The sequence below is a fragment of the Dermacentor silvarum genome, chromosome 10 (genome assembly GCF_013339745.2).
Source record: "Dermacentor silvarum isolate Dsil-2018 chromosome 10, BIME_Dsil_1.4, whole genome shotgun sequence".
NCBI classification, from domain to species: Eukaryota; Metazoa; Arthropoda; class Arachnida; order Ixodida; family Ixodidae; genus Dermacentor; species Dermacentor silvarum.
In genome coordinates this window covers 93,848,950-93,876,623 of record NC_051163.1, presented here as the reverse complement: position 1 = coordinate 93,876,623, position 27,674 = coordinate 93,848,950, and the positions used below count along the sequence as shown (strand labels likewise).

Sequence of the window (27,674 nt, the reverse complement as noted above, 5' to 3'; positions counted from 1 at the left end):
TGAGCTTGTGCAGAGGGTTTCCTTCCTCCATGGCAGAGGGTGCTCGTCGGCGCGCATCGTCGGCGCGCATGGCATTTTCAGCGCAGCTTAAGAAACTAGGGTCTTTAGAGTTACGTATCTATGTATTTTCTATTAAAGGAACACACCTCCTAATACTTACCTAGTGATGTTGCGCCTCAGATATGCGTAATATTTACTTTGTGATCGATAACGTTCACAAGTATGAACAGCCGTACCAGTTTAAGTAGTGTGGGCGGTAAGCAAGTGGTCCAACTTTGGCCGGGTGGTTGAATCGGGTGACAGACAGACAAACAGACAGACAGACAGACCAAATTTTCAGCGTTTAAGTTCCCCAAGAAAGACTATCGTCTTTAAAAAAAGAGAGATATGTATAACAGGTAAAAAAGCTGGTAGATCCCACGCCCTGTGGGAATCGATGTTATGCGATGCAGTGTGCGGGGGAGCCTATCAAGTTAGGTAAATGACCATGAGAGCACCAAGACGTAGGCGGCTGTTTCATGACGTACTTTAAAAGCATGTCATGAAATTCATTTTATGAGTCCTGAGGAGTCGCGTTTGCTAGGCTGATTAGACCTCAAGGCGAAAGCCTTAGTCATGCTCATGACTATCACTTCGACCATCAATCTTCAGCCTTTTCCTTCGCAAAGTACCACCTCCGAACCCATTCCATCGGTTTCTGAGTTTTAATCTTTTTCGCTGAGTCATTGCCATTCTTTTGGGATCGTGGTCATGACTATGACTTATACCACAATCCTTTAGTGTTTCGCTCGGACCCACGTACGAGCGAAACCCCCTTTCAGTGGTTTTTGTGTGTTAATCTTTTGCACTTTGTCATTTTCATGTTAGCGGAGTCATGTTCACGACTATGACTTCTACAATCATTCTTAGTGTTTCATTTACTTAGTTCCTTCGTCCAAACCCACTTCAATGGTTCTTGTGTTTTAATTTGTTTTACTGAGTCATTCTCACTTTTTCCTTGTCAGGCTCATGACTTTGACTTCTTTAGTGTTTTCTTGGTTCACACGTCAGAACTCATTTCATTTTTTAGTGTTTTTTAGTGTTAATTTTTTCTTGCTGAGTTAGTCATTTTTGCTTAGTCGTGTTCATGACTGTGGCTTCTACCATCACCCTTTGGTGTTTCCTTCACTTAGTAAGTACCGTAGAACTCATTTCAGTGGTTTGTCAGTGTCAATCTTTTTCATTGCGAAGCATTTCTTGGTGAACATTTGCCATTTTGACAGTATCGATCTATCTATCTCTCTATCTATATATCTAGCCGCCTACGTCTTGGTGCTCTCATTATCCTATCGTTAACTTGGTGTTTACCAAAATTATCATAGTATGACGAGAGTGTATGACGAACATCATTGATAGGTTATGACGTGAATATCACAAAATGTGTGTCATGTAGGTCAAGAAATAGCTGCCGACGTCTATGTACTCTCATGGTGGTTTTATTAACTTAATAGGTACCAAAATGACAACAGTGTATGACGAACATAAATGATAGGTCATGGCATAAATTTAATGAAACGCGTGTCAATTAGGTCATGAAACAGCCGGAGTATAGCATTCTAGGTGAACTTCTGCTGTTTTTAATAAAGAGCTTCGTTTTAATCACAATTTAAATTACTTGTTTTTGCAACCACGTATAAATATTGAATATGGCCACTGCCATATTAAACAAAGGTGAACGTACGTAACGAATGTAAACGATGGATATTACCATATGTCTTTCAAGTCTCCGAATGCAATTTCGGAACACCGCCCGCGCAGCTTTCGTGATTAAGAAGGCGTGTGTTACATATGTTGCAACGATTACACACTATGTTGGAAACATCCCTTGTTAAAGGGCTTTTTCTTTGTTTTGTACAAAGAAACAAACTTTCATTTCATTTTCTTATTGTTCTTAATTAGGCAATGCACCTACGCTGGTGCTTCACCGCGGGCTTTCACTCCAACGTTTGCGTCCGAATGTCCACACTTTCCATAACTACGCTAATAGAAGATTGTTCCGCTGCGGGAAACAAAGGCAAGTAGAATACATCATACGCGAGACTGATCCGCCTACTTCCGGAACACTGCGCTGCTACTGCCTGCTCTGGCTACATGCAACGAGTTTCAGGAGCTGAAAGGGAATTCTAAAAAAAAAACACCGAAACCAACACGCATTAATGAATAAGCACATATGCGTATTCACGACCAACGCTGAGAGTGAGGCTAATTATTTTCACGAAAAATAGCGCCATAGTATTCTCCGCCTGGGCTTTGGCGCGGTTCCGTGTGGGCGTGCTTCAGTGCCTGTGAGTATTTTGGTGTGTGAATGCGCATGGTTCGTGTACGTCTGTCGGTGCATCTGCTTTTCTATGCGCGTGCGGCCTTGTTTGTAAGTGTATGCATGTTTCTGCCTGTATTTCTCTTTGTACACCCATGGATGAGAGAACTACATCAAATGATTAAAGGAAATCAGACGCACGCACGCAAACACACACATAGAGTTCGTCACTGCAAGATTACCATACTTAGTGTCTGCCATAATAATTTCTTTCGTTATTGCTTATGGGCGCTAAGACACTGCACTCAACTGTTCGCAATCTGTGGAGTACATCCTCGAGAGCACTATATGAGTGCTCACAAAATGACTACACACTGTTCAAAGCACTAAATCACTACCGGCTCTTTCATGGGGCTTAGAACTTCCGCTCACAAAACGACCACATTTTTACTTGATTGTAACGCGAGGTTTTTTCCACATTTTTCCTACCTGAGGTCAATCCTCGCGTTAGAATCGAATACCGAAATTGATTTCTCTATAAAGTGAAGTGATGCACGAAATTTTAATCGAGTGAAATGTGCGAGTGAAAGCGCGCAAGAGACGCACGCTTTCATGGGGAGCGAACGCACGGCAGAGAGCAAAAGTGATAACTCTGTCGTGCAAAAGGACCAGGAGGCCCAGCAAGCCCAGGAGGCGCCGGAAGCGCAGGAGCCCCAGGAAACCCAGGAGGCGCAGGAGGCCACGGAGGCCGCGGAGGTGCCGGGGGCCCAGGAAGCCCAGGAGGCCCAGGAGGCGCAGGAGATGCCGGGGGCCCAAGACTCGGCGGGGGCGCAGGAGGTGCCGGGGGCGATGGAGGCGCCGGGGGCACAGGAGGCACCGGGGCCAAAGGAGGCCCAGGAGGCGCAGGAGGCGCCGGAGCGCCAGGACGTGATGGAGGCCCAGGAGGCGACGGAGGTTCAGGAGGCGATGGAGGCCAAGGAGGCGCCGGAGGCCCGGGAGGCATTCCAGGCCCAGGAGGTGCCGGAGGTCCCGGAAACCCTCCCGGACGCCCAGGACAAGCTGGACGCCCAGGAGACCCCGGGAGGAGATGAAACCTTTAGCTGCGACACCAAATGCGTATCTTGCGACTGGGTGCAGGGTAACTGGCGACTCAATCTCTCACGCGAAAGGAGGAAAGCAGGAAGGCCGCGCTGAAGGGACGGGGTGCGGCTTGTACTCTGGAGATGCGTGCAAGGTATTTTGAAAGTGATCTCCACACGGCTCTTAACTTTGTATGCGTTGTTCATTCGTCGCTCAGTCTCCGTTGAAGCGATAGACCGCATGAACCTTCGCTCGCTGCTGGCGCGCTTGCTGAAGCCAGCGTTCTGACCGTGGTCTGTGGTTATCGAGTGTGATCTGTTAATGTTCGCTTCTGCGGGCTGACACCATGCTTGTTCATGCAGTTAGTAAGCGAATGTGTCCACGTTTATGCAGCCGATAAAACTACTATCCTTACTCCGCATAGCTCTCTACTAATTTGCTATCGTAATTGCTGCTTCACCTTTCTGGCGAAACTGCATCTTTTTCATGCATCCAGTGGTTTTGCGTTATTTTAGCGGTTTTCTTCTTTTTGTTTTTTGCTGGACGCAACAAAATGTCACCCTTCGCGTAACTTTCTGAGTTTTCTTCTTTTCGTGATGAACGCAATGAAAAGTCACCCCTTTGCGTTACAATCGCGGTCGCATAACAATCGAGTAAATACGGTATGTACTTCCCTGTGTACTCCCGGCCAAATATTGCTTTTGGTTAGTGCCGCTATTATCTGCCTTCCATTTCTGTGTCCGTTAACATGACCCTGCTCCATTCGGACTGTTCTATTTTGTATCAGCAGCATCAATTGCATCATGTGTTTCCCCTCATTCCAAAGTTTTCTGTATAGCAGGTCCTTTTTCAGCTCACGTGCTGCACCTTCTCTGACCCCTTGTCGAATAGGTCTACCCCCGTTCTTCCGCATAACGTACCTGAGTGTTCTATTCTCTCTCTGCTGCCTTCCCAGCTCTTCCACGGATACATCAAGTTGCCTTACTACTATATGCGTGTTCACCTCTTGTTCTTTATACCTCTTACTGTCGTCACAGTTCCTAGATCTGTTTGACCGGATAGTTTCACTGAGCGACTATGGGTCCTCGACTCCTCTCGGTCCTGGCGTATTTCCTTAGATCAGGTCATACAGAGGTTCTTCTACGCACCTGGCTGTCGTCATTCCTGTATAGTACGGTGTGAATATATAGACCTTAATTTCCGGGAGGTATCTCACCGAGTTGTCCACCAACATAACTGGTTTCACCTGCCCCGTGATGCTTTTTGGAGGTACCAAACTTATCCTTACTAGCACACTGTCCGCACCAGTGTCTCCTTATACAGTAGACTCCTTTCCTTCTTTACCTTCTACCACTGGCATATCTCGGTCTTTACTATCGACAATGGCCGCACTTACGACCTATTTTCTTTCCTTTTCTTCAGACCTGCGAGCGTCGCGAGTTTAGTGACCTTGCAATAAAGTTTTTGTTTTACTTTCTCATAGTCTAACGATTCTTTTGCTGACATCCGGCCAAACACACTCAGCGCCTCCCCTACTAAACACCGGCTCAAGGCGCTGGTGTACTTTCTCTTCTCCCAGCCTTGCCCGACAGCGATCCTCTGAAACTGATGCACATACGCATCTAGGTCATCCCTTCGCTCATCGAAAGGTGCCATTAGTTTTCTGGTGCAAATTTGTCTCGGTCTGGGAGAAGGTGAGTCGGATGACGCCAACCTTGATGTGCTAGTTGCTTCACGGGAACCCGCGTTCATTCCGCCAGCTTAATCATCGCCATGATTTCTTTTAAATGCGAACATTTTTTGGATAACATTTGCCACTTTGACAGTATCTATTTATCTATTTATCTATCTAGCCGCCTACATCTTGGTGCTCTCATGGTAGTATCGTTAACTTGGTATGTACCAAAAGTGGCATAGTATGACAAAAGTGTATGTCGAAAATAAATGATAGGTCATGACATGAATTTCATGACATGCGTGTCATATTGGTCATTCAACAGCTGCCTAAATTGACAATGACCCAGCGAAAAAGCCGGCAGATCCCACGCCCTGTGGAAATCGATGTTATGCGAAGTAGTGTACAGGGAGCCCATCAAGTTAAGGAAACGACCATCAGAGCACCAAGACGTATGCGGCTGTTTCATGACCTACATTACAAGCATGTCTGAGGAGTCATGTCGGCTAGGCCTAAGAGCCGTCATGGCGAAATCCTTAGTCATGGTCATGAATATGACTTCGACCATCAATCTTTAGCCTTTTCCTTCACGTAGTAGCACCTCCGAAACCATTACATTGGTTTTTGAGTGTTGATCTTTATTCGCTGAGGCATTGTCATTTATGTTGAGTCATGGTCATGACTATTACTTCTATCACCATGCTTTAGTGTTTCTTTCACTTAGTACCCACGTCCGAACTCCTTTCATTGGTTTTTGAGCATTAATCTTTTTCGCTTTGTCATTTTCATTTTTGCGGAGTCATGCTCACGACTATGACTTCTGCCATCAACCTTTAATGTTTCATTTACTTAGTTCCTACGTGCGAACAAATTTCAGTGGTTCTTTTTTCTAGGCGTTAAAGACCTTAAGGTGAAAGTCTTATTCATGCTCTTGACTATTACTTCGACCACCAATGTTTCGTCGTTTCTATCACTTAGTACCACATCCGAACCCATTACATTGGTTTTTGAGTGTTAATATTTCGCTAAGTCAGACAATTTTGATAAGTCACGGTCATGACTATCTACTGCTTCTACCACTGTCATTTACTGTTTCCCTCATTGAGTATCCAGGTGCGAACCCATTTCAGTGGTTTTTCAGTGTTGATGTTTTTTGCTGAGTCATTGTCATTTTTGCTTTGTCATGCTCAAAACTATCACTTATACCATCATCCTTTAGTGTTTCCTTCATTAACTACCCACGCGATGACCCATTTCGGTGGTTTTTGAGTGTTAATGTGTTTTTCACTGCGTCATTGTCTTTTTAAGCGGCTGTTTCTTGACCTACATGACACACATGTCATGACGTATCATTCATGTTCGTCATACACTGCCCAAGTAACGCAAAATGTTGCCTTAACGTTCTCTGAATGTGTACAAATGTCGGCGTATAACGTTGCCTACATGCTGCTAATGTCCTCTTTTTTGATCGCCAGACAACGTTGGGCCGTAACGCTGTGGCAGCGTTCAGCAGCACATTCACGTCGTTAACATAACGTTAACAGAACTTCCTGGCAACGTAATGTGGATGTTGCCTTTTGTCACTTGAGATTTCAGGCAACATATGCATGTGACGTTCAAGCAACACTCAACTGACATCGCAGAATATTTGTGGATATACATAACAACAGTGCTGACAGCAAAGCAAACCCTTAAATTTATATTTGCTTGACAGATAATTTACTCTAGTAGTTTTCATGTTGCATATGCATGAAAATGTGAAACAAGAATTAGTGAAAAACAGCGTTTTTTACGAATATATGTTGTGTAGCTTACCAAGATATCTGTGTACCTTACCTTGTGGTAAGATACACTATATACGTAAAAGAATGCTGTTTTCACGCGTTCTTGTTTACATTTTCATGCATATACGACAAGAAAACTACTAGAATGCATTATCTGTCAAACAATTATAAATTTAAGGGTTTGCGGTGCTGTCAGCCATGTAATGCTGACAGCACTGCTGTACGGGTGTGATGAGTAGTGCGCGACACAATGCGGTGATGCGCGACGGTCATATTTGTGGTGTGCGACAAGGTGCGGTGCATTGAAACAAGAAGCAGACGACAAGGAGAGCGCGCGCCGCTCTACCGCACCGCGCCGAAAACGACGACGCCGAAGAGCGGCCAGCACGTGAACACGCCCGGCACAAGGAAAACAACAAAAGAAAGCCAATCCAATCACAAAGGAACACGGAGCCTCGAGCAGCCAATGAGAAATCGACGAATCGACCAGAGCAGCAGAAAAAGGAGCCGCGCTGGCAGTAGGGGGAAGAGTTCCAGAAGCGGCACCAGGACAAGGTCGGTCACCGGATCGGGGGTTCAAGACGGCTGTCGGGTTCCGGACCCGAGCCACCAGGACTTCAACCGGCCGGGGCCTCTTGCCAACACGTTCCTGGGCGTCGCTACTCTTCCCGATCAACTGCCGCTGCCCGATGCCGGTGAGCGTCTGCGCCCGTGGGCAGAACGAGAGCTGTCGGGCTACGGGCCCGAGCTACACGACCAGCTGCCCAGCCAGGACGCCGCTGCTGGCTTCCCGTGCTGCCGAGCCGCCTGTCTTCTCACTCCGAGGCATAGCTCCCACGCTCTGGCAGCCTGTACGACGTTCTGACACAACGACTTTTGGTGAGACCAACACCGCTTATCTCGTCGTCTCGTCTCCGCTGCTCCGCGTCGATAGTGTAGTGCATACTCACACCCGCAGCCTGCCCGAACTTGCCTCATATCATTAGCGTTCTAGCTACATGTTTTCATGTTATCTTTGTGTGTTTGGTTTAGGGTTTTCTTTTGGTTCTAGTTTTATTAAAAGTTTGTGTGTTTCCCAACCAACGGCTTTGTCCTCGATTGGGTTCTGGGAGGCTCCGCCTCAGAGAACCACCAGAAACATTAAAACAATAAGAACCTGCTCATCACAAATTTGCGTCCGCACGACAGGACAAAGCCGTTCGTTTGGATTTTATTGCTAATTCTCAGTTTAAAAACATGGCTAGCACGCGAGAGCTGTTAGCTTTAGCAGAACGCATGGGGCTCAAGGGAGCAGAGCTAAAAGCGTGGTTCGCCAAGGAGGAGGCGCGAGCGCGAGAAGAACGCGCTGCGGAGCGAAAAGAAAGGGCCGCCGAACGAGAAGCGGAAAGAGATCAGCTTGAGCGCGAGGCACGTCTGCTGCAATGGCGTCTCAAGATGGCGGAGGCGGAACGGGCACGCTCCCTGAGAGAGATTCGCGAGCAGGAGTCCCATACAAGCTTTATTGAGCGAGCGTTTGACGCGGGATCCAGGCTCAGCAGTTCGAAATCTCGGTCTAGGGAGTGCCCCGAACGCCGTCACGGGTTTTTGTGCACTGAACAAGAGGGCAACAGAGAAATGAACAGGATAATAACCAGCCTAGATCCTGAAATTAACCTCAAGGAGGCTGAGGATAGCTCAGGGAGCAGACAGCAGGCAGCTTCTCATGAAATCGAGGCACCCATGCGCATCTGTGCTAATAAAAGCACATTGAATAAAGAGGCACAAATGCCGTCAGAAAGCCCGACAGGCTGGGCAATGGTGCGCATGGAGAATGACCTCGAAGAGGACAAGGTCACCAAGGAGGTACGCATGCGAACCTGTGCTAGTAAAAGCACATCAGATAAAGAGGCACAGATACCTCTACAAAGCCCGACGGACTGGGCAAAAGTTCGCATTGCCAATGGCCTCGAAGAGTATGAGGCGAGCAATGAGACGCTCACCCACTCTTCCGGTGTGCCCCTTGCAGTGGTGACAAGTGGCCTCGTCAGGTGCGAGGACCACCCAGATGAATCGCCTCAAGAGGTGAGCTTGCTTGTCTGCATCCCGGAAGACCCGATAGGTCCAATTGCAATGAACTTGAGTACCGATGTACCCACCAATGAGATGAATCCAGATAGCTCACCCCAAGAGGTGATCTTGCCTGTCGGCTTCCATGAAGGCCAATTAGGCCAACATGCAAGGATGAGTGCAGATGCACTTGCGAAAGAGACTAGCACAAAATCAAAGGAAGAGATCTGTGACTTACAGTGCGAGTCACATTGCCAGTCAGCACTAAATGATGACGTGCGCTTGCTAGGCCTGGGTAAATGCACATTGGGAAAGGTCCTGACAACGTCGCAGGATCATTCCGCTAAACAACACACTGGTGAGAGTCACGAAGTAATCTCGCGAAGGTTAGCACATTGGTTAGGCATGGTGACTTTCAATCAGTTCAGCACCTCAGTCAGGTCATTCAGAGGTCCTCGTATGTGCGTTTCGCAAGGTGCAAGAAATTGGCTCAGGGGCGGTCCTCTAGAACGCAGAAGAGGCGTGCGGTTCTTCTCATCTGGGACGCAATAACTTAAGAAACTGATGATTAGCCGGTTGCCATGTCTGGATTTTGACCTTGGACGGAAACATATTTGTTGTGAATAGAGGACTTGGTCTGCAACTTTGAAGTATTTGAAGTGTTTTCTTTTTTGTGAGTTTTATGCTGTGGTTTGCTCAGCAAACTTTCCCGGCTGAAAAGTGAACGCCCAATGAGTGTTGTGTTTTAAGCATATGGGTGAATTTTGCCGCGCACTAGCCACAGTTTTTCCTCTGGAAAAACTTTTCCCAAAAAGGCGATGAGTAACACGAGAACAAGGTGAGGGCAGGAGCCAACGTTTCGACAAGTGGACTTGTCTTCTTCAAGGCAACATATGCTCTCCTCGGCACAGTATATATAGGTAAGGTTCTTCTAAAGGGGAGAGAAATTAAGACGGGTGGGTGAGGTAACGAGCGAGAGTGTAGAATTGTAAAGAAATATAATGTACTACTGATAGTCGGTGGAGGGGTTTGAGGCAGCGCTGTGTTTTAGCAGGTTGACGTGTCATGGCAGGTTCCTCCTTCCATGCAAGGGGTCTGGACAAAGGGGGGGGGGGGGGCGTCTGCTCAGCTGGGGGTCAGAACTATCGTGCCTGCCAGGGAGAATAAAAGTAGCATCCAAAAAATGGTGTTCAGGCGCACAACAAAAAGTTGGTAAAGCGGGGGGGTGTTGATATATAGATAAAAGGACGAAAGGATTGAGTGACAGCAATGGGAGGTTGGCATATTGTTGAAAATCGCATAAAAAATAAAAAAAATGTATAAAAAATACAAAAAATCACCTAAGCAACTCAATGAACAATCACTAAGTGCTGTTGCCTATGCTTTTCAATTTAGCATAGCGAATAGATTCTAAAGCTCCCTTTGAAACGTTCATGCCTATTGGTTGCAATGTATTGAACTTATGAATGAGGTACGATTCTCTATATTTTCTGTCTCGTGCAGTACGAAAATTTGATTGTAGTATGTAGAGATTAAGTTCATCAAAGTTATGACCTGATTGGTTGAAATGTTCGGCGACGGCTTTGGGAAGCTTTTTAGCTGTGTCCGCGTGATGTCCGTTTAGCCTGGTGTTCATTGATTGTCCCGATTCACCGATATATTGCTTCTTACAGAAGGAACACTCAAGCATATAAATTACATCGGAGCTAGTGCAAGTAAAGCTAGTTTTCACTTCGTGTGTGTTACCATTTGCGGTACTTTTAATTTTAAGGTCACTTTGAAGGTGCTTACAGGTTTTGCACCTGGGGCGAGAACATCATTTTATAACGGGGGAATGATGTTGGTTGACTTTTGAATGCACCAACATGTCTTTAAGTTTCTGTTGCGGCGATAGGTAACCCTTGGTACATCCGGGAATGCTTTTCTCAGACGCTCGTTACTTGATAATATTGGGTGGTATTTTCGTAGGATGTTGATGTTTGGGAGGGCGTTGGAATATTTTGTTATAAAAGCTGGTGGTCTATCAGATTTTGGTATAGGTTGTTTCTGAGCTAATGCCGACTGCCTCTCTAATCTTGACGCGATGTCATAAGCCTGGTCGAGAGGAATTTGTGGATGATTTCGTTTCGCTAGCGTTTCTTTAAGGTCATTTAGGTGGTTGATATAATCGTTGTCGTCGCTACAGATTCTTCTTATTCGTTTCGCTTGCCCGACAAAAATTCCTCGCTTGCAATGTCGCGGGTGATGACTGGTGTAGTCTGAATACTGCTGAGTATCCGTAGGCTTCCGGTAAAGTGTTGTTCTCAGTTTTCCATTTTCTATGTAAACCGTCGAGTCGAGGAAGTTGATCTGTCTAGGAGAGTGGTGAGCAGTAAACTTAATACTCGGGTGAAAGTTGTTGAAGTGGCTAATTAGGGCGGTTAGCGCGTTTGTGCCGTGTTCCCATATTATGAATATGTCGTCAATGTAACGCAAGTAGGTGTGGGGTTTTAGAGGGTATGATTTTATCAGGTTTGCTTCAAGCTGTCCCATGAAAATGTTGGCATACGTTGGAGCGAACGGTGTTCCCATGCTTGTGCCGAAAGTTTGTAGGTAGTGAACGGAATCGAATTGAATGGAATCGAATCCTACGAGAATACCACCCAATATTTTCAAGTAACGAGCGTCTGATAAAAGCGTTCCCGGATGTACCAAGGGTTACCTATCGCCGCAACAGAAACTTTAAAGACATGTTGGTGCATTCAAAAGTCAACCAACATCATTCCCCCGTTATAATATCACGTTCTCGCCCCAGGTGTAAAACCTGTAACAACCTTCAAAGTGACCTTAAAATTAAAAGTACCGCAAATGGTTACACACACGAAGTGAAAACTAGCTTTACTTGCACTAGCTCCGATGTAATTTATATGCTTGAGTGTTCCTTCTGTAAGAAAGCAATATATCGGTGAAACGGGACAATCAATGAACATCAGGCTAAACGGACATCGCGCGGACACAGCTAAAAGCTTCCCAAAGCCGTCGCCGAACATTTAAACCAATCAGGTCATAACTTTGATGAACTTAAACTCTACATATTACAATCAAATTTTCGTACTGCACGAGTCAGAAAATATAGAGAATCGTACCTCATTCATAAGTTCAATACATTGCAACCAATAGGCATGAACGTTTCAAAGGGAGCTTTAGAATCTATTCGCTATGGTAAATTGAAAAGCATAGGCAACAGCACTTAGTGATTGTTCATTGAGTTGCTTAGGTGATTTTTTGTATTTTTTATATATTTTTTTTATTTTTTATGCGATTGTCAACAATATGCCAACCTCCCATTGCTGTCACTCAATCCTTTCGTCCTTTTATCTATATATCAACACCCCCCCGCTTTACCAACTTTTTTTTGTGCGCCTGAACACCATTTTTCCGATGCTACTTTTGTTCTCCCTGGCAGGCACGATAGTTGACTGACCCCCAGCTGAGCAGACGACCCCCCCCCCCCCTTTGTCCGGACCCCTTGCATGAAAAGAGGAACCTGCCATGACACGTCAACCTGCTAAAACAGCGCTGCCTCAAACCCCTCCACCGACTATCAGTAGTACATTATATTTCTTTACAATTCTACACTCTCGCTCGTTACCTCACCCACCCGCCTTCTCTCCCCTTTAGAAGAACCCTACCTATATATACTGTGCCGAGGAGAGCGTATGTTGCCTTGAAGAAGACAAGTCCACTTGTCGAAACGTTGGCTCCTGCCCTCACCTTGTTCTCGTGTTACTCATCGCCTTGAATCGCCATCTCCCGCATTCCCCTTGTTTTCCCAAAAAGGGGCTCTTGTGATGAGTAGTGCGCGACACAGTGCGGTGATATTTGTGGTGCGCGACACAATGCGGTGATGCGCGACGGTCATATTTGTGGTGTGCGACAAGGTGCGGTGCATTGAAACAAGAAGCAGACGACAAGGAGAGCGCGCGCCGCTCTACCGCACCGCGCCGAAAACGACGACGCCGAAGAGCGGCCAGCACGTGAACACGCCCGGCACAAGGAAAACAACAAAAGAAAGCCAATCCAATCACAAAGGAACACGGAGCCTCGAGCAGCCAATGAGAAATCGACGAATCGACCAGAGCAGCAGAAAAAGGAGCCGCGCTGGCAGTAGGGGGAAGAGTTCCAGAAGCGGCACCAGGACAAGGTCGGTCACCGGATCGGGGGTTGAAGACTGCTGTCGGGTTCCGGACCCGAGCCACCAGGACTTCAACCGGCCGGGGCCTCTTGCCAACACGTTCCTGGGCGTCGCTACTCTTCCCTATCAACTGCCGCTGCCCGAGGCCGGTGAGCGTCTGCGCCCGTGGGCAGAACGAGAGCTGTCGGGCTACGAGCCCGAGCTCCACGACCAGCTGCCCAGCCAGGACGCCGCCGCCGTCAACCCGTGCTGCCAAGCCTCCTGCCTTCCTGGGCGTCGCTACTCTTCCCGATCAACTGCTGCTGCCCGAGGCCGGTGAGCGTCTGCGCCCGTGGGCAGAACGAGAGCTGTCGGGCTACGGGCCCGAGCTCCACGACCAGCTGCTCAGCCAGGACGCCACTGCTGTCTTCCCGTGCTGCCGAGCCGCCTGTCTTCTCACTTCGAGCCATAGCTGCCACGCTCTGGGAGCCTGTACGACGTTCTGACACAACGACTTTTGGTGAGACCAACACCGCTTATCTCGTCGTCTCGTCTCCGCTGCTCCGCGTCGAGACTGTAGTGCATACCCACACCCGCAGCCTGCCCGAACTTGGCTCATATCATTAGCGTTCTAGCTACATGTTTTCATGTTATCTTTGTGTGTTTGGTTTAGGGTTTTCTTTTCGTTCTAGTTTTATTAAAAGTTTGTGTTTCCCAACCAACGGCTTTGTCCTCGATTGGTTACAATAAGAACCTGCTCATCACAACGGGCAGCTGATCTGTCTTGCACTATATATAGTACCAACGCGCCCTAAGCCAGAATCTTATATGCTAACTGCAAGTAAAAGTGCACAATGCAAAGCTGCGAAGTAGTTCATAAGAACAATTTTTCATTTTGGCTATAACAGCAAGACAAACAGCATGCACGTCCAATGTGCAGAGGTTCTCGTATAAAGGTTCTCGCAGCAGGAAAATAAATATATTCCACAAATGTTGATTTCCTTAAAGATACCATTTAGGCTTAGACCACAGAAAAAAATCAGTCTTTGCTTCCGACTTGCTGCTCTAAAAATCATGTGTTGGTAGCTGCATGTGCTTTTCAAGCTATTGCATAATAGCCAACATCAGCTGCTAAGAACAAACGCTAGTATGTAGGAATTGTTTGTGCAGGAGGAATATGTGGTGGTTGAATATGCACCCATGAATATGCATTGGTCCACCTTAAATAATAGTGAATGCCATAGACAAACCTGGTTATAATGTCAAACCATGCATTTATTTACTGTCTGCTTACATCATCCTGGCAAACAAATGACACTTATATAACAGTAACTTAAAAACTGATAACACACTTAAATATATTTTCTATTAAACATCAAGGTCTTCTATCGCATAATAAGACTCTACCAACAGCTACAACTACAAGACAATATATTTTGCCTTCCCATGTAGGTCAGACTTCGAAATTTTTTGCTTTTTGTCGAGTTCCCTTATTTCAATGGCAGAACACAATTTATACTTCTTAATAACAGCACAAATACTGTCCTTCACTTTGTTATGTACAACACAGTAACACTGCGGTTGGATACTATCTCCTGCCAAGCATCCAGCCGGTCTTTTTGCCTAAGCTTGCAGACATGGCAACAAGTGTGAAGTCAACACAGCCCAAGGCGTAGAATAACAGAAAGTCATCCAAGCACTGACAGCCAGCCATCACTTTTGCAGAGGATGGCCAGCAGCACAGGTGATGCACACATGCCTCCCTCGGTAGCTTCATTTGCATCCAGACGTCGCTGGTTTCCAAGTCAATAATGCAGCAACCTGCAGAGACATCAATTACATCAAACTATAAAGTGCCATCTGAAACACTGAAGTAAGCCATGTTTACTGTGAAACCAGGCTATAAAAATGCTTACAAACAACTTAAGCTTCGCATAACTGTGAAACAAACAATAGTGACTTTACCACAGGAGAATAATGCAAAACATCAAAAGCAAATTTCAGCAAAACCTAACCATTATAGCTAAAAGTTTGGACACAAGAGCAAGGAAAGCACAATAAACAATACCCACAACTTCCTTTATTGCGCTAAGCAGTTGAGACGTTAGTATCAATATATTCCTTTAACATAAAGCTTCCTTGCGATGCCACGGCTGCTTGTTACATCCAGTTCAGTCTTGGAAGAAAACAAAAATTAACAAATGATGTGAATGGCTCTACCACGGTACCAAAACCACATTTCATTCGTGATGAAAGTTCCAATGAGTGAGTGATAAATTTGACTTGTTGGTACAACATATTGGTGAATTGCAGCACAGATATTGACGACAGAAAAGACGAGACAATAGGCGTGTGCTGGCTTCCAACAAAAAGCTTTATTTTAAGCAACCCATGTTTATAACCGTCACTCATCATATTGCACACGCGCAATTCACACCCTTAGGAAGGTCAACTCTGTCTTATAAGTGTACAGATGCCGACACACACAGAGCCAAGTCGCGCAATCTTTTCAGCTTCAGTAATTTCACGTGTTAGTTGATCAACGCTTTTGCTGACAACAGTACACCGAGCAAACAATGGTTCACAGGCACACGAACTGCAACAACATGCAAGCCAACTGTCATGCATGTTTTTCTTGACATTGTATGAGTGTTCTCTCAACTGGTCATTGATACAGCGCCCTGTATGGCCTATCTGCTGTTTACCAGAAGAAAGAGGGGTACAGTAATTCATGTTGCTAACATAGGTGGCGAACAGATTTTTGTGCTTTTTGTGACACTTGTGTGCTGCGCTGAAACATTTCCTTTGATTACACAACTTTAAAGCTTCTGAGGTGCAAAGAAGACAACTTTAACTTTGGAACGATCGGCAGTTTTCACGATACTGTGAGACAGCTTATGAATGTATGGTATGACAGCCACTTTAAGTCTGTCAGATGGAGTGATCACTTGGCAACCACTTGGCAACCACTTGGTGCATGCGCTTTTCAGAGTAGAGGTCATGTGGTCACTGCATCTAACAGACATAAAACTGGCCGTCATACCCTACATTCATAAGCTCTCACAATATCAAGAAAATTGCATATCATTCTAAAGTTGTGTAATCAAAGGCAATGTCACAGCACGCCACACATATGCAACAAAACACCAAATTCCATTTGTCACCTGTGTTAGCAACGTGGTTTATTGTATCCTCCTTGTGGTAAACAGTATATAGGTCAAATGGGACGCTGTATCAATCACCGCCTGAGAGAACACTCATACAATGTCAAGAAAAATGTGCGTGACAGTAGGCTTGAATGTCATTGCAGTTCGTGTGACTGTGAACCGTCGTTTGCTCAGTGTACTGTTTCCAGCAGAAGCTGTAATCAACTAACACGTAAAATAATTGAGGCTGAAAAGATTTCGCGACTTGGCTCTGTGTGTATCAGCACACCTTCTGTACACATGTCAGAGTTTACTTTCTTCCTAAGGGTGTGAATTGCGCATGTGCAATGCAGTGACTGACGGCTATAAACATGGGCCAGCAAAAATAAATCTTTTTGTTAAAGAGTTGCAGCATGTCTCTCGTCTTGACTCGTCTGTTGTTGCCTACATCTGCACTGCAATTCAGTGCCTGAACGACCGGCTACGACAACGCTACAGGTGTTGCATATGGGGAGAAGGGTTGAATATTGCTCTACACTGCAAAAGTTGCCGTTGCTATCCGCGGATGACGAATACGGAAGTTCTGGCCGTGGGAAAACCAAATTAGAATGCGAGCTTTTGGAAGCGGTGTTAATCGAAAATTCTGGACCTGATAAGTAGGTTAGCGCCACTTCGTAGGCACTTTTAAACAAAGAAATTCAACTCATGAGTAGCCACAAATAAGCTGGTTTGTTAATTCTGCTTTTGTTTCTTTTTAAAGACGATAGTGTTTCTTGGGCTACCTAAAGGCGAAAAACTTTGTCACTCGATTCAACTGCTCGGCCAAAACCAAGCATGAGAAGATGATATTTTCTCCTCAGGGGCACCACATTTCGAAAGATATGCATCAAATGCATCTGAAAAGTTAATCATTTCGGTGCAATACATGTATTGTTACAAACATTACAAAAACAAACTTGAAAAAATGTGAATAATACTTACTACCCACAGCTTCCAATTTATCGGGGCTCAATGTCGACTTCTCAACAGCATTGCCGTCCTTCAAGCACCGACAAGGAGCCCCTGTGAAGCTCCTACACCGAGCGCCAGGGCTCCCCACATCAGTTATGCCAGTTCTTTGCAGAACAAGGAATCCTGGCGATGGCACTGGAGCAGGCCCCAGTTATCGTTGCCAATCTATACAACACTTCCTAGGTGTACCTGCAATAAAAGATGGCAGAGACACATTAAGACTGCTTACGTGTGGGAACGTGAAAGCACCTTTAGTCAACCAAATGGCTGCAATGTGACATGCACAGTGTGACACGCACTAGGCACACCTTAAGTCAGCCAGAACCAAAGAGCTGCCATGGCATAAGGGAAGCGTGCTCCTTTCACACTGCAGGTTCTATTGCCACCCAGTCTGCACAACTTTCTTATTAAAGCAATTAATTTGCTTTGTTTACATGAACCTACCTAAATTTGACATCACTCCAAGCGTTTTGATGTGCTTTTATTGCTTGTGCAATAGGCCATCGGTTTTATGTCAATAAGTGCTGGTAGCAAAAAGAAGTATGTCTACCCGTCCGATAAATGTAACCGAAATGGCAGATACGTCCAGTGGCATTAGTGTAGGCGCTGCACACAAAATTATATAGCTTACCCTGTTTCAAATTTATTTTAAAGAGCAGTTTCAGTGAGCCCAAGTAGAGTCTTTCAGCTTTTTGCAGTGCAGAAACAGGTACAGTTTGTGCCAGCCAACCAGATGAAGAGCTCTCCTAGTAACTGTCTCTAATCACCCTCTCAGCAATTAGTGATAGCCAAAATACAGCTTGTATCTCTACAACTGACACATGTCCCATTTCCTTAATGTGGTATTCGTCACTGATTTTGATGGTCAATTGGTTGCCACAGATGAACAATCGAAATCTGGGAGCGCAGCACCAGTCGTGTCAGTGCATCGTCAATTGGCACGAACACATTTCTCCCTTGAGTGAATTATGGTGCTCTCCTGGGCACATGTTGTGGCACCAGCCAGTCTGCCCCATGTACATTTGACCGAATATATACATGATCAAAGGAACAGACTATGCTACCCCTGACGAACACAAGACAAATTGGGTTGCATCTTTAACTCAGCAAGCCTCAATTCTCATGTGGACTGCTATGCACGCACAATTCCAGCGAAAAATAAAGTAGGCAGGATATGCACAACAGTCCACAAGTGAATTGAGAAAGGCGAGCAGGCAAGGGAGGTTTGTTTGGTTAACGATACCACCAAATTTGTCTAGTGTGTATGAGAGGCAGCTCACTGTATTCCTTTCACACCTGGTCAAATGTACACAGAGCAGACTGGCCGGTAACTAAATTTGCCAAATAAATTCCCATATTTCACTCAAAAGACCAGCATGCTCGTCCAGTTTGGCCGTGAATTGCCGCGATAGGGCTTCAGGCTAAATTAAGATCATCTGTTTTCACCTACGGTGAAAAATTGACACGAGAGATCACTGAGGCATACCACATAAACAAGACATGCGAGCCAGACCTCATGATCAATTCATGAAATAAAAGGCGTCAGAGATGACAAGTGATTGAAGTTAGCGCATATTTACTTTCCTTTTTACACAAATACCATTTATTGTGATTTTATGCCTTTATATTACAACTTACGCCTTCCCCCTGAACGAAATTGTGCACAGCATAAGCACACATCCAGTGTTGCTATTTTTAATCCTTCCATCAAAATAAATGGTCAGTTAGCAGCAGTCATGTTGTATGGTACCCTTTTCCTCCCCATGTAAAACTCTATCCAGAAAAGTTACATGAACTGACCGGCAAACTCATAATTACACTACAAATTTCACCTAGCAAAATGCACAAATACGGTGATAGGTATCTGTTGGCATACTGTAGCAATAGTAAGTGCCAGTTAGCTTCGACACTAGAGTTTTAGTATAGCATATGAAACTAATAGCGTACGCCTATACGCTATAGTACAGCGTACGCTAAACTGCACACATTTATTACAGTTTTAGTTGGCCTCCCAGATCTTCCGATCTCAGAGGCCATATGCCATCGTCACACCTATCTCTCGACTTCACTGACAGGTGGCGCTGACATATCTCAAAGGTTCCCTCGTTAGGCTTCGCGTCGTTCGAAACGAGAAGCGATCTCAAAAACTCCACAAGGTTAACCATATTACACTGTTGCGAAAGCGGCCTGAGGTTAAGCGAAAGCTGTTTACACAGTCATTTGCTACGAACAAAGCGAATTCTGCAAAAACCACGCCAAATTCAATTCGAAGCGGGCAGCGGGGACCGCCGCCATGTTTAACGTAAACTACGCAAGCCACGCACAGACGGTAATGCTAAATGTGAGAAATAGCATGCATATGCTATCGGTCGGATAGCCTTCTGCACATGTGCAATGATGACCCGCTATTTTATAGCGTACGCAATGACATAGCCTACGCTAAACTAAAACTGTCTACTGCTGCAATACTTCAGCTGTCAGGCATCTACAGTGCTTAAGACACCACAGAAGTGTAAGTGCACAACAAAAACAAGTGGCGCATCAACCATAAATTTGACTTGAGAGTAGTGACAACATAGGCTGTTTCGTGTAGCTAAAACACTAGCCAATATGTAGAAAGTATATGCACAAGTATACATACCTATAGATATTGGCCTACCTAACTTAAATCTGTAAGAGTTGCAGTGCATATGATGCTTGTTCTAGACACTGGTATTTTTGACAAAAATACTCTTAGAATTAGATATAATGCTTTTTCAATTCATCCAGCCAGTAAATGAAGTCGTACACATATCATTATAATTTGGACTTGCAGGTTAAACATATTCTGACCTGAGCAGCGCCAAGCAGAATGAATAGACCGAATGCCCACTGTGCTGACCAAATAGACAGGATGAAACAGAAAATATGGAAAGGGACCCCAAAGTATTAGAAATACTTCTTGACAGCTGTAGAATTAGGGCTTGTTGGTTGATTGTCACTATTAAAATTACACTAAAGCCAATCAGAATGTTCTGTATAGTGTAGTTGAAATCAAATTCATTTGACGAGCAACATTGCAATAACCAGCAAACATGGCAAGAGCAAGCAGACATGTGCAAAATAATGTGCTTTTTAATAATAGAGCATCAATACAATGAACTACCTACCAGTTAGCTATGTGTTCTATGCTGTATTGATTTGAAAAAAAATATTGTAACTGGACACAGACTCGCAAATGTTACAATGTCAACTTGCATGAATGGGGATAGCTTGCCAAGAATATAAAAAAATGGGAGAAAAAAGCAAGCTTACTAGAAAACACTTCAGAACTGTAGTAACTGCATCACAGTGAATACTGGCCTTAATGTATCATTTCAAGAAGTTTAAGCTCATCAAATGTGTATTTTCCAGTGGCAGTTATTCTTGGAACAAGACAGAAATAATCGTGAATATGAATGTTGAACAATGTTAAGCACACTGTGTGCTTACACCTATGACATATTTGGCCCATTACACTTTGATTATTATATGCACAGAAGCTGCACAAGAATGTAGTGTAAGCACTAAAAATTCGGAAATAAAACCCTACAGCACAGGAAACAGTTTCAAAACAAGGAAACCAAAGTGAAAAGTGATAAATAGAGTGTGTACTAAGCAAAATTAAAATGTAACTTGCAGCCAAGCGATTGATGCAAGAAAAAATACTTAACATACTTAACATCAGGACATGTTAGCTCTACTTTTATATAGAACACAATAAGGTGTGCATAACACCTATGAACAGAAATAAACAGCAAGTTGCATAAATATTTGGCCTAATTAATAAGCTGTGTTGACTAATGTCGATTAACTTATCCACAAATGATACCGAGATGCCACTTTTTGGAACACGTACACTATATACATACCTGACCCGACCTTCCAGATTACACGTTGCACTACGGCAGGCATAGCCAAGGGGTCTGGTGGCTCCTCCGTTATGTGGGCACTGTTATGGGTCACAGCCTCGCCGCTATAAAATAAGTCCTGTGTTAACTTATAGCAGTAGCACATAGCTTTGTAAAGCTGTCAAGTTGTCTACACATGCATGGAGCATCTAAATATAGTCACAAAAACATTGTTTGCATTATTGCAGGGTGGCAACAGAGCACAAAGTAGAAGTCACTGATGAATGTCTAGATAATGGGGACCCTTTGATCACAGTAAAATTATTGAGACGGCGCAGCACATAGCAATGTTTGCTTACAAAAACAATTCATTTTTTTTCATGACTCAGTTTAACTTTCCCCTGTCATGTTTAGTTACCTATAAGGCATGTCAAAATATTTGTCTTAAAAAGTAAGTTGGACTAGTAGCAAGCTGTGATTGCTTAATTTTTTTCTCTAAAACTGTCGTAAACCGAAAACTTCGCAAGCAGATATTATTTACAACGTCGAGGCAAGGAAACATGGCAAGGAAACAAGTTTCCTTGGACAAGTAGACATGAAACAAGTTTCCTTTGCCATGTAAGCAAGGAAACGTCTTTGCAATAAGAATCGGTGAAGAGGCAAATGAGTCGTTATTATGCAACTTCAGCAGAAAAGCGGGAGCTCACGCGCAGCACGCACATGATGAACACGATTATTTTCGAACGTTATGATTCTCATCGGAAGAAAACGCTTATCAAGATTTTCAATTTCGCATCGAAGCAATAAACTTGCGTAACTAAGTGCTGACAACCAGCGTTCAGCAAGTATCAGCACAGGTATCACTGTTGTCGCGGGACTTCTATTTCATACGCTCGCGCACGCTATGCACACACGAGAAGCTCACACAACACGCGTGTAGTTCGCCAGCACGATTACTTACCTTTTGAATGGTATGACGCGGTCGCGAAGCGCTCTTCAAGTTGCCGGTGCTGCGTCGACGATGTTACTCCCCGCATACATGCCGCTGCGTAGTGGACGAGCTGAGGCGCGCTAACACACATTATTTCTTCGCGACGTCCACCCAACTTTCCACAACGAGAACAAAGAGGCCGCACTCCACGGCATAAAAGCGTTGGGCCACATTTGCCTGCCGCGCCACGCATACGGCGAGTTTGCAGCAAGACACAAGGTATCTTAAGGCACTTCTGTGCTCGCTAACTGCGACCCACTTCATAACAGCAAACACAAAAACACACGATCAAGCAAACGCGACGCTCGTAGCATCCCGCACATACGACCGCCATCACAGAACACGGAGGAAAAACAATAGCGCCACCTGCATACTTGTGAGAAGGTTGTGGCGTATATGATGACAAAAATATTAACCAGTACACTCGCATACTAAAATTTTGCGCCGAGTTACACACAACTACGTATAGATGTTGCGAGACAAATAACCGTAGAACAATCTATAATTTACACTATAGTTTAGCGTAGAAACACATTTTATAACGTATTTTACCTTTCAATTGCTTCCGCCGTCTTCAGCCTGAATAAGCATGGCCTTCGAGATTAGATTACCTTATCCTTATCAAGCCTTCGCTGTGGCATGATTTGAACGGTTTGGGCTGTCTCGAAGCTGTCTCGAAGCCAATCCATGACGTTTAGCGATGCTGCCTATTTTTCCTACGCCGTCACTTAGTTTTAAATAACTTTCTGATGTCGTCAACATGAATTGTAGCCTCAGGAATTGTTGACACGATATCGGAGGTACAGATGTGCAGTGTTCGATGTTTCCGTGCGCGTTGTGACTGTTTCAGTCGGAAAGGATCAAATCCACGAGGGTTGATAGCTCGTGTGGCGCAGGTTACACCCGTATCGTCCGCATTTCCTTTCGTGTCGGTGTTTTGAATGTGCGCGGGTTTTGCTCCTGTCGTCCGTACCTTCTTTGTTTATCGTGCGGCTCGCGAAGATTCCTCCTAAAAAAACATGTCTGTAGCGTGCATGTGTCCTGTGTGGTGTGTGAAACAAATTGCGCTGGTGTACGATGTGTTTGCAGCCGTATTGGTGGCTTATAGTCCTTTGCTCTAGTGCCGTTTCTATGATGTAAACCATACGTGAACGGAAAAAAATGCACTGTTTTTCATATGGACAAGTAGATATGATATGTGTGTATTCACTATGCAGTGTGGATGTGTTCGTCATTTTTATGCAGCTCGTATCATGGGGCTTGTGCCTATTCATGATGGCCCTTGCTTAATGTTTCCACATTTATGGGCATGTGGCGTGCAAGCAGTCACAAAGTCTTGTGCATTTGGTGTGGAAGAAGGAAATACTTTTATGCGTTACTTTGTCTACTATAGGGGAACCGTTGCAACAATTAGCATTTTTTCCATGTGAATGCTTCTGCCATTTGATATAATTTGTAGCAGATATTATCTGTGGAGAAGCATAATAAACATAATTTAACATGGTGTTCCTTAGAAGATATTAATTACTGCATAACCACTATACATATCCATACCTCACTGTATGATAAAGATGAATGTTCAGTTGAAAATGAAATATCTTATAGTTGCATGAACGGATACATGCGAAATGCTACAGGAGCCTGGCATCACAATAATGTCAATATTGGTGACATCCGGCAACGTTCTGGGAACGTGCTGTTTTGTAACGTTGCTACATTGATACCATTTACACGTTAAATTGATGTTTACATGCAACGTTGACACAACGTGGGTGTCGGGACGTTGCTGTGATATTTATTTGTGACGTCACTTGAACGTACAGCTGGCAACGTACATTCAACGTTGAGGTTGGCTGTTTAACGTTGCCTGACATTTGTTATTATCAGGCAACGTTTACGCTACGTTCTGTGTTACTTGGGTGTAGTCATACTATACCAATTTGGTAAAAAGCAAGTTGAAGATACCACCATGAGAGCCCCAAGACCTAGGCGGCTAGATAGATACTGTCAAAGTGGCAAATGTTCGCCAAGAAATGCTTCGCATTTAATATGGATCTCGGCAAGCCAGGTAATGCGTAGGATGGATAACCCGTGGACCATAACAGAATGGGTATACCAAGAGAAGGGAAGCACAGTCGAGGACGGTGGAAAACTAGGTGGAGTAATGAAATTGGGAAATTTGCCGGTGCAAGTTGCAATCAGCTAATGCAAGACAATGGTCATTGGAGATAGTATGGAGGGGCCTTCGTTCTGCAGTGCGCATAAAAATCGGCAGTAGATGGTGATGATGATTATAAGGCTCATAAGACGGAAAGGCCGGCGTAGTCGGCGTTGGCGTGACCTCGATGTTCCAAAAGAGCCAATCGAGGCAGTTCGTGACGCCAGTGAAGACAAAAGTAATTAAGCCAGAGTGAATTAAGGTATACGTCATTAGGGCGAAGTTAACTAAGGCAGGTTTAATTAGGAGGCAGTTCATTATGGCACTCGAACTACAACCAGTGGTCGGAGTCGAACTCACGACCTTTGGTGTTAATTAAGGCGAAATTTCAGGTATGAAGTGGCACCTGACACCGGAAAAAAAGAATCGCCGAGAGCTAATGGGGCTTTCTAGTCAAGGTGCAAGCAAATTAGGAAGGCCCACTAAGCTTCACAAAAGTCACTCCCTCACCAAAACAGGAATTGGCCTCCCTGGTGCAGAATTAGTCCGGTGCTTCCCTCATGACTCCTACAATTTACCCATGGCCCTCAGTCCCCAGTGGCTGCGGAACACCTGATAAAGATGGCGGTCAGACCTGCGACGCGGCAGAGGGTGCTTAGAATCTCTGTGTCCGGATAGGCCGCCAATGGAAACTGTACCTGGCAACGTTCAACGTTCAACACGCGCACCCTATCGAGTGAGGCTAGCTTAGCAGGGTTATTTGAAGAATAATGAGGTATTGCCTGAGATATATTGGCCTTAGTGAGGAGAGAAGAATTGGTGAGCCTTATTCAGTGCTGACTAACGGCAACGTACGTCCGCTGCTACCTGTCTTCCAGGTAGCAGAGAATTCGGAGGAAGATTTCTAGTACATAAGGACACAGCGGGAAACACTGATTAATTCTACAGCAATAATGAGAGGGTAGCAGTCGTCGTAATACAGCTGAATAGGAGGTATAGAATGAAGGTTGTACAAGCCTACGCCCCAACCTTCGGTCCCGAGATGAAGAATTAGAACAGCTTTATGAAGATGTTAAATTAGCAATGAGAAGGGTTGAAACTGAGTATACTGTAGTCGTGGGAGACTTCAATGCAAAAGTGGGTAAAAAGCAGGCTGGCGAGCAAGCAATTGGCAACTACGGCATCGATTCTAGGAGCACTAGAAGAGAGATGTTGGGAGAATTCACGGAAAGGAATACACTCTAAACCAAAAATGGATAAAATGAGAGTAACTGCAGCTTTTAGTCCTCGCGACTAACATTTAGCTCCGAGAAGGACCAAATGGAACAAGATGGCTGGCATGTTCAAATCGAAGGACTAAGTGTTTAGTCTCCGGTTTGAAAGAAAGCAACGGAAGGATGAACGGCAACGCCTGCTCTCGTCACGCAACCATTGCTGTCCTGCAGTAAGCCGCATGCTGCGTCCTGCATTTGCACTCACCCACATGTCTATTCACGAGCCAGATTTTCCTGCGGGCTGGCGTAGAAGGACTATACGTTTTGTAAACAAATACGCATGCACACAAATGAAAGGCATGGTTGCACCAAAACGTCAGCAGCTGAAGCTGCAGTCATAGTGACTCAGCGCATTTATACGAACAACCTGCGACAAAAATTGACTATGATCATCACAATAAAATACGAAGCTATGCGGGACCCCGTACAACGTCGCGACAAACAGCCGATAACGAGAAGCGCGGTTGATTGACGGTTCATTTGCGGCTCTGTGTTGAACGACTGTTCAAACACCGGATCTCAGCGAAAGCCGCGGCTAAGATTACTGCTGGGATCTCGCTAACCTACTATACCGCGATATCGAGCGTGACTGCGAGCTCACGCCGCAGTGTTATCGGCCACTGGCGGATTTTGGCCAAGGCCGGATAGCGCACTCGCCTCCGGTGTTTGCCTATCTGCTCAACTTCGTATGCCTTCAGGACAGTGCTGTCAAGCGCAGATAACCTAACCAGTTAAGGCGGATTAGTCTTTTCAAGGGAGAGGCGATTCTTCCGCCAAGAAACACACGGATTAAGTAAGTAAAGAAAAAATATGAAACTGGGGGCCTTTCGTCCTCGTGAGCATAAATAGGTACCTCGATCGTGCCCGGGTTTGTAGCGACGTGCCGTGTCGTTTATGGGTACAATTCTGCACATGGTCAGCATAATTTTTCCGACATAACCTCACGTGAGCATGCAATTAGGGCTCCACAGCTATGTAATATTTCTGAAGCATTGCATATAACTAGCATTGACAGCATACTTGGTCGGTTCGTGTGAAATTCAGTGGATGAACGATATCTTCAATTTCAAGGGACACATAATTCTATGGTTTACAACATAAAGTAATCTGCACCCTGAATTAACAATCAAATGCGTTAACGTAATATGGTTTCTGCTGCCTACATGTGCCGACGCACCGCCAGAAGTTCAAATACAGTCTCCACTTGCTTTGTAGCCATAGACAAATATTGCTCTCTATGTTACAAAGACAATGCGTCACTTTTGGAGTGCCCCAAATTTTCGTTGTTTAAGGCACATTTATCTACCTTCATTCATGATATTGTTTATCAGTCTCACACCGAGGCTATGCAAAGTAATAGATGTTGAGAGTTCAAAAATTTCGAACATCCTCCGCTTTCAGTGGTGCATCTGTACGACAGATATATTGTCAATTAAGGATTTTAACCCTACTAAAATCATATTAGATCAAACTGCAAGTCATTACCTGATGCAACTAGCATATCAAGTGAAGTTGATAAACAGGCAACAACTGCTAGCACCCTTTTAACTTTAGATAAAGATTTTATTTTCAATGGCTGATTTAATATGGTCACCGCGGCAAAGTAGGCAATGGATGATAACAGATTTATTCTTGTGCTATTGCAGGACCTCCAATCAGCTGATGCTCAAATGACCACATGCTTATTCATCTGAGATAAGTTCTCAGAGGGAAGATTTGGTCATTTCCTGCTTGTTTTCCTGCACCACATATTTTCAAGTGTCTTTTGTACCTTTCAATGCAGGAAAGCATGGACATCGCCGCAAGAACAAAAGCAAAGCTATGGCAGCTAGGCCCATAGCAACCTCATACTACAATGCACAATGCGGCACATTTTATTCTAGACTGAGGATTTTCTAGACTGAAGATCAAACAGGAATGCAAGGAACATCTATGGCTAAAAGGGAAAGTGGCAGGAGAGCAGACAGTCCTTGGCTTTGTATACATGTGCACAGAAGCAAATGCCAAAGAAGAAAACAAAAAAATGCTAGAATGCATAGCAAGTGACATTAATGAGCTAGGAGGAGGGTGCGAGATAATTATACTAGGAGACATGAACGCACACATAGAAGACAAAGACGGGTACTCAACAGGCAACATGATGCTGGATATGTGTGAAAGGCATGGACTTGGTTGTATGTAACAGTACTGA

At 44.8% G+C, this 27,674-nt stretch overlaps 1 protein-coding gene across 22 annotated transcripts in view; it reads left to right on the top strand.

Annotated features, from left to right (window-relative positions):
• Positions 1-27,674, top strand: part of LOC119466292 (cuticle collagen 2-like) — a 1,179,781-nt gene that overhangs the window by 602,402 nt on the left and 549,705 nt on the right. For 2 of the 22 annotated variants that reach the window (XM_049656737.1, XM_049656736.1), the window contains exon 3: positions 3,005-3,052. The exons of 16 other annotated variants lie outside the window; for them this stretch is intronic. In XM_049656737.1, coding sequence (XP_049512694.1) covers positions 3,005-3,052 — 48 coding nt within the window. Of the gene's footprint in view, positions 1-3,004; positions 3,053-3,232; positions 3,600-27,674 lie in introns of those variants that run through there. 4 more of the 22 variants (XM_037726784.2, XM_037726783.2, XM_049656747.1 and 1 more) reach the window with 3 other exon arrangements.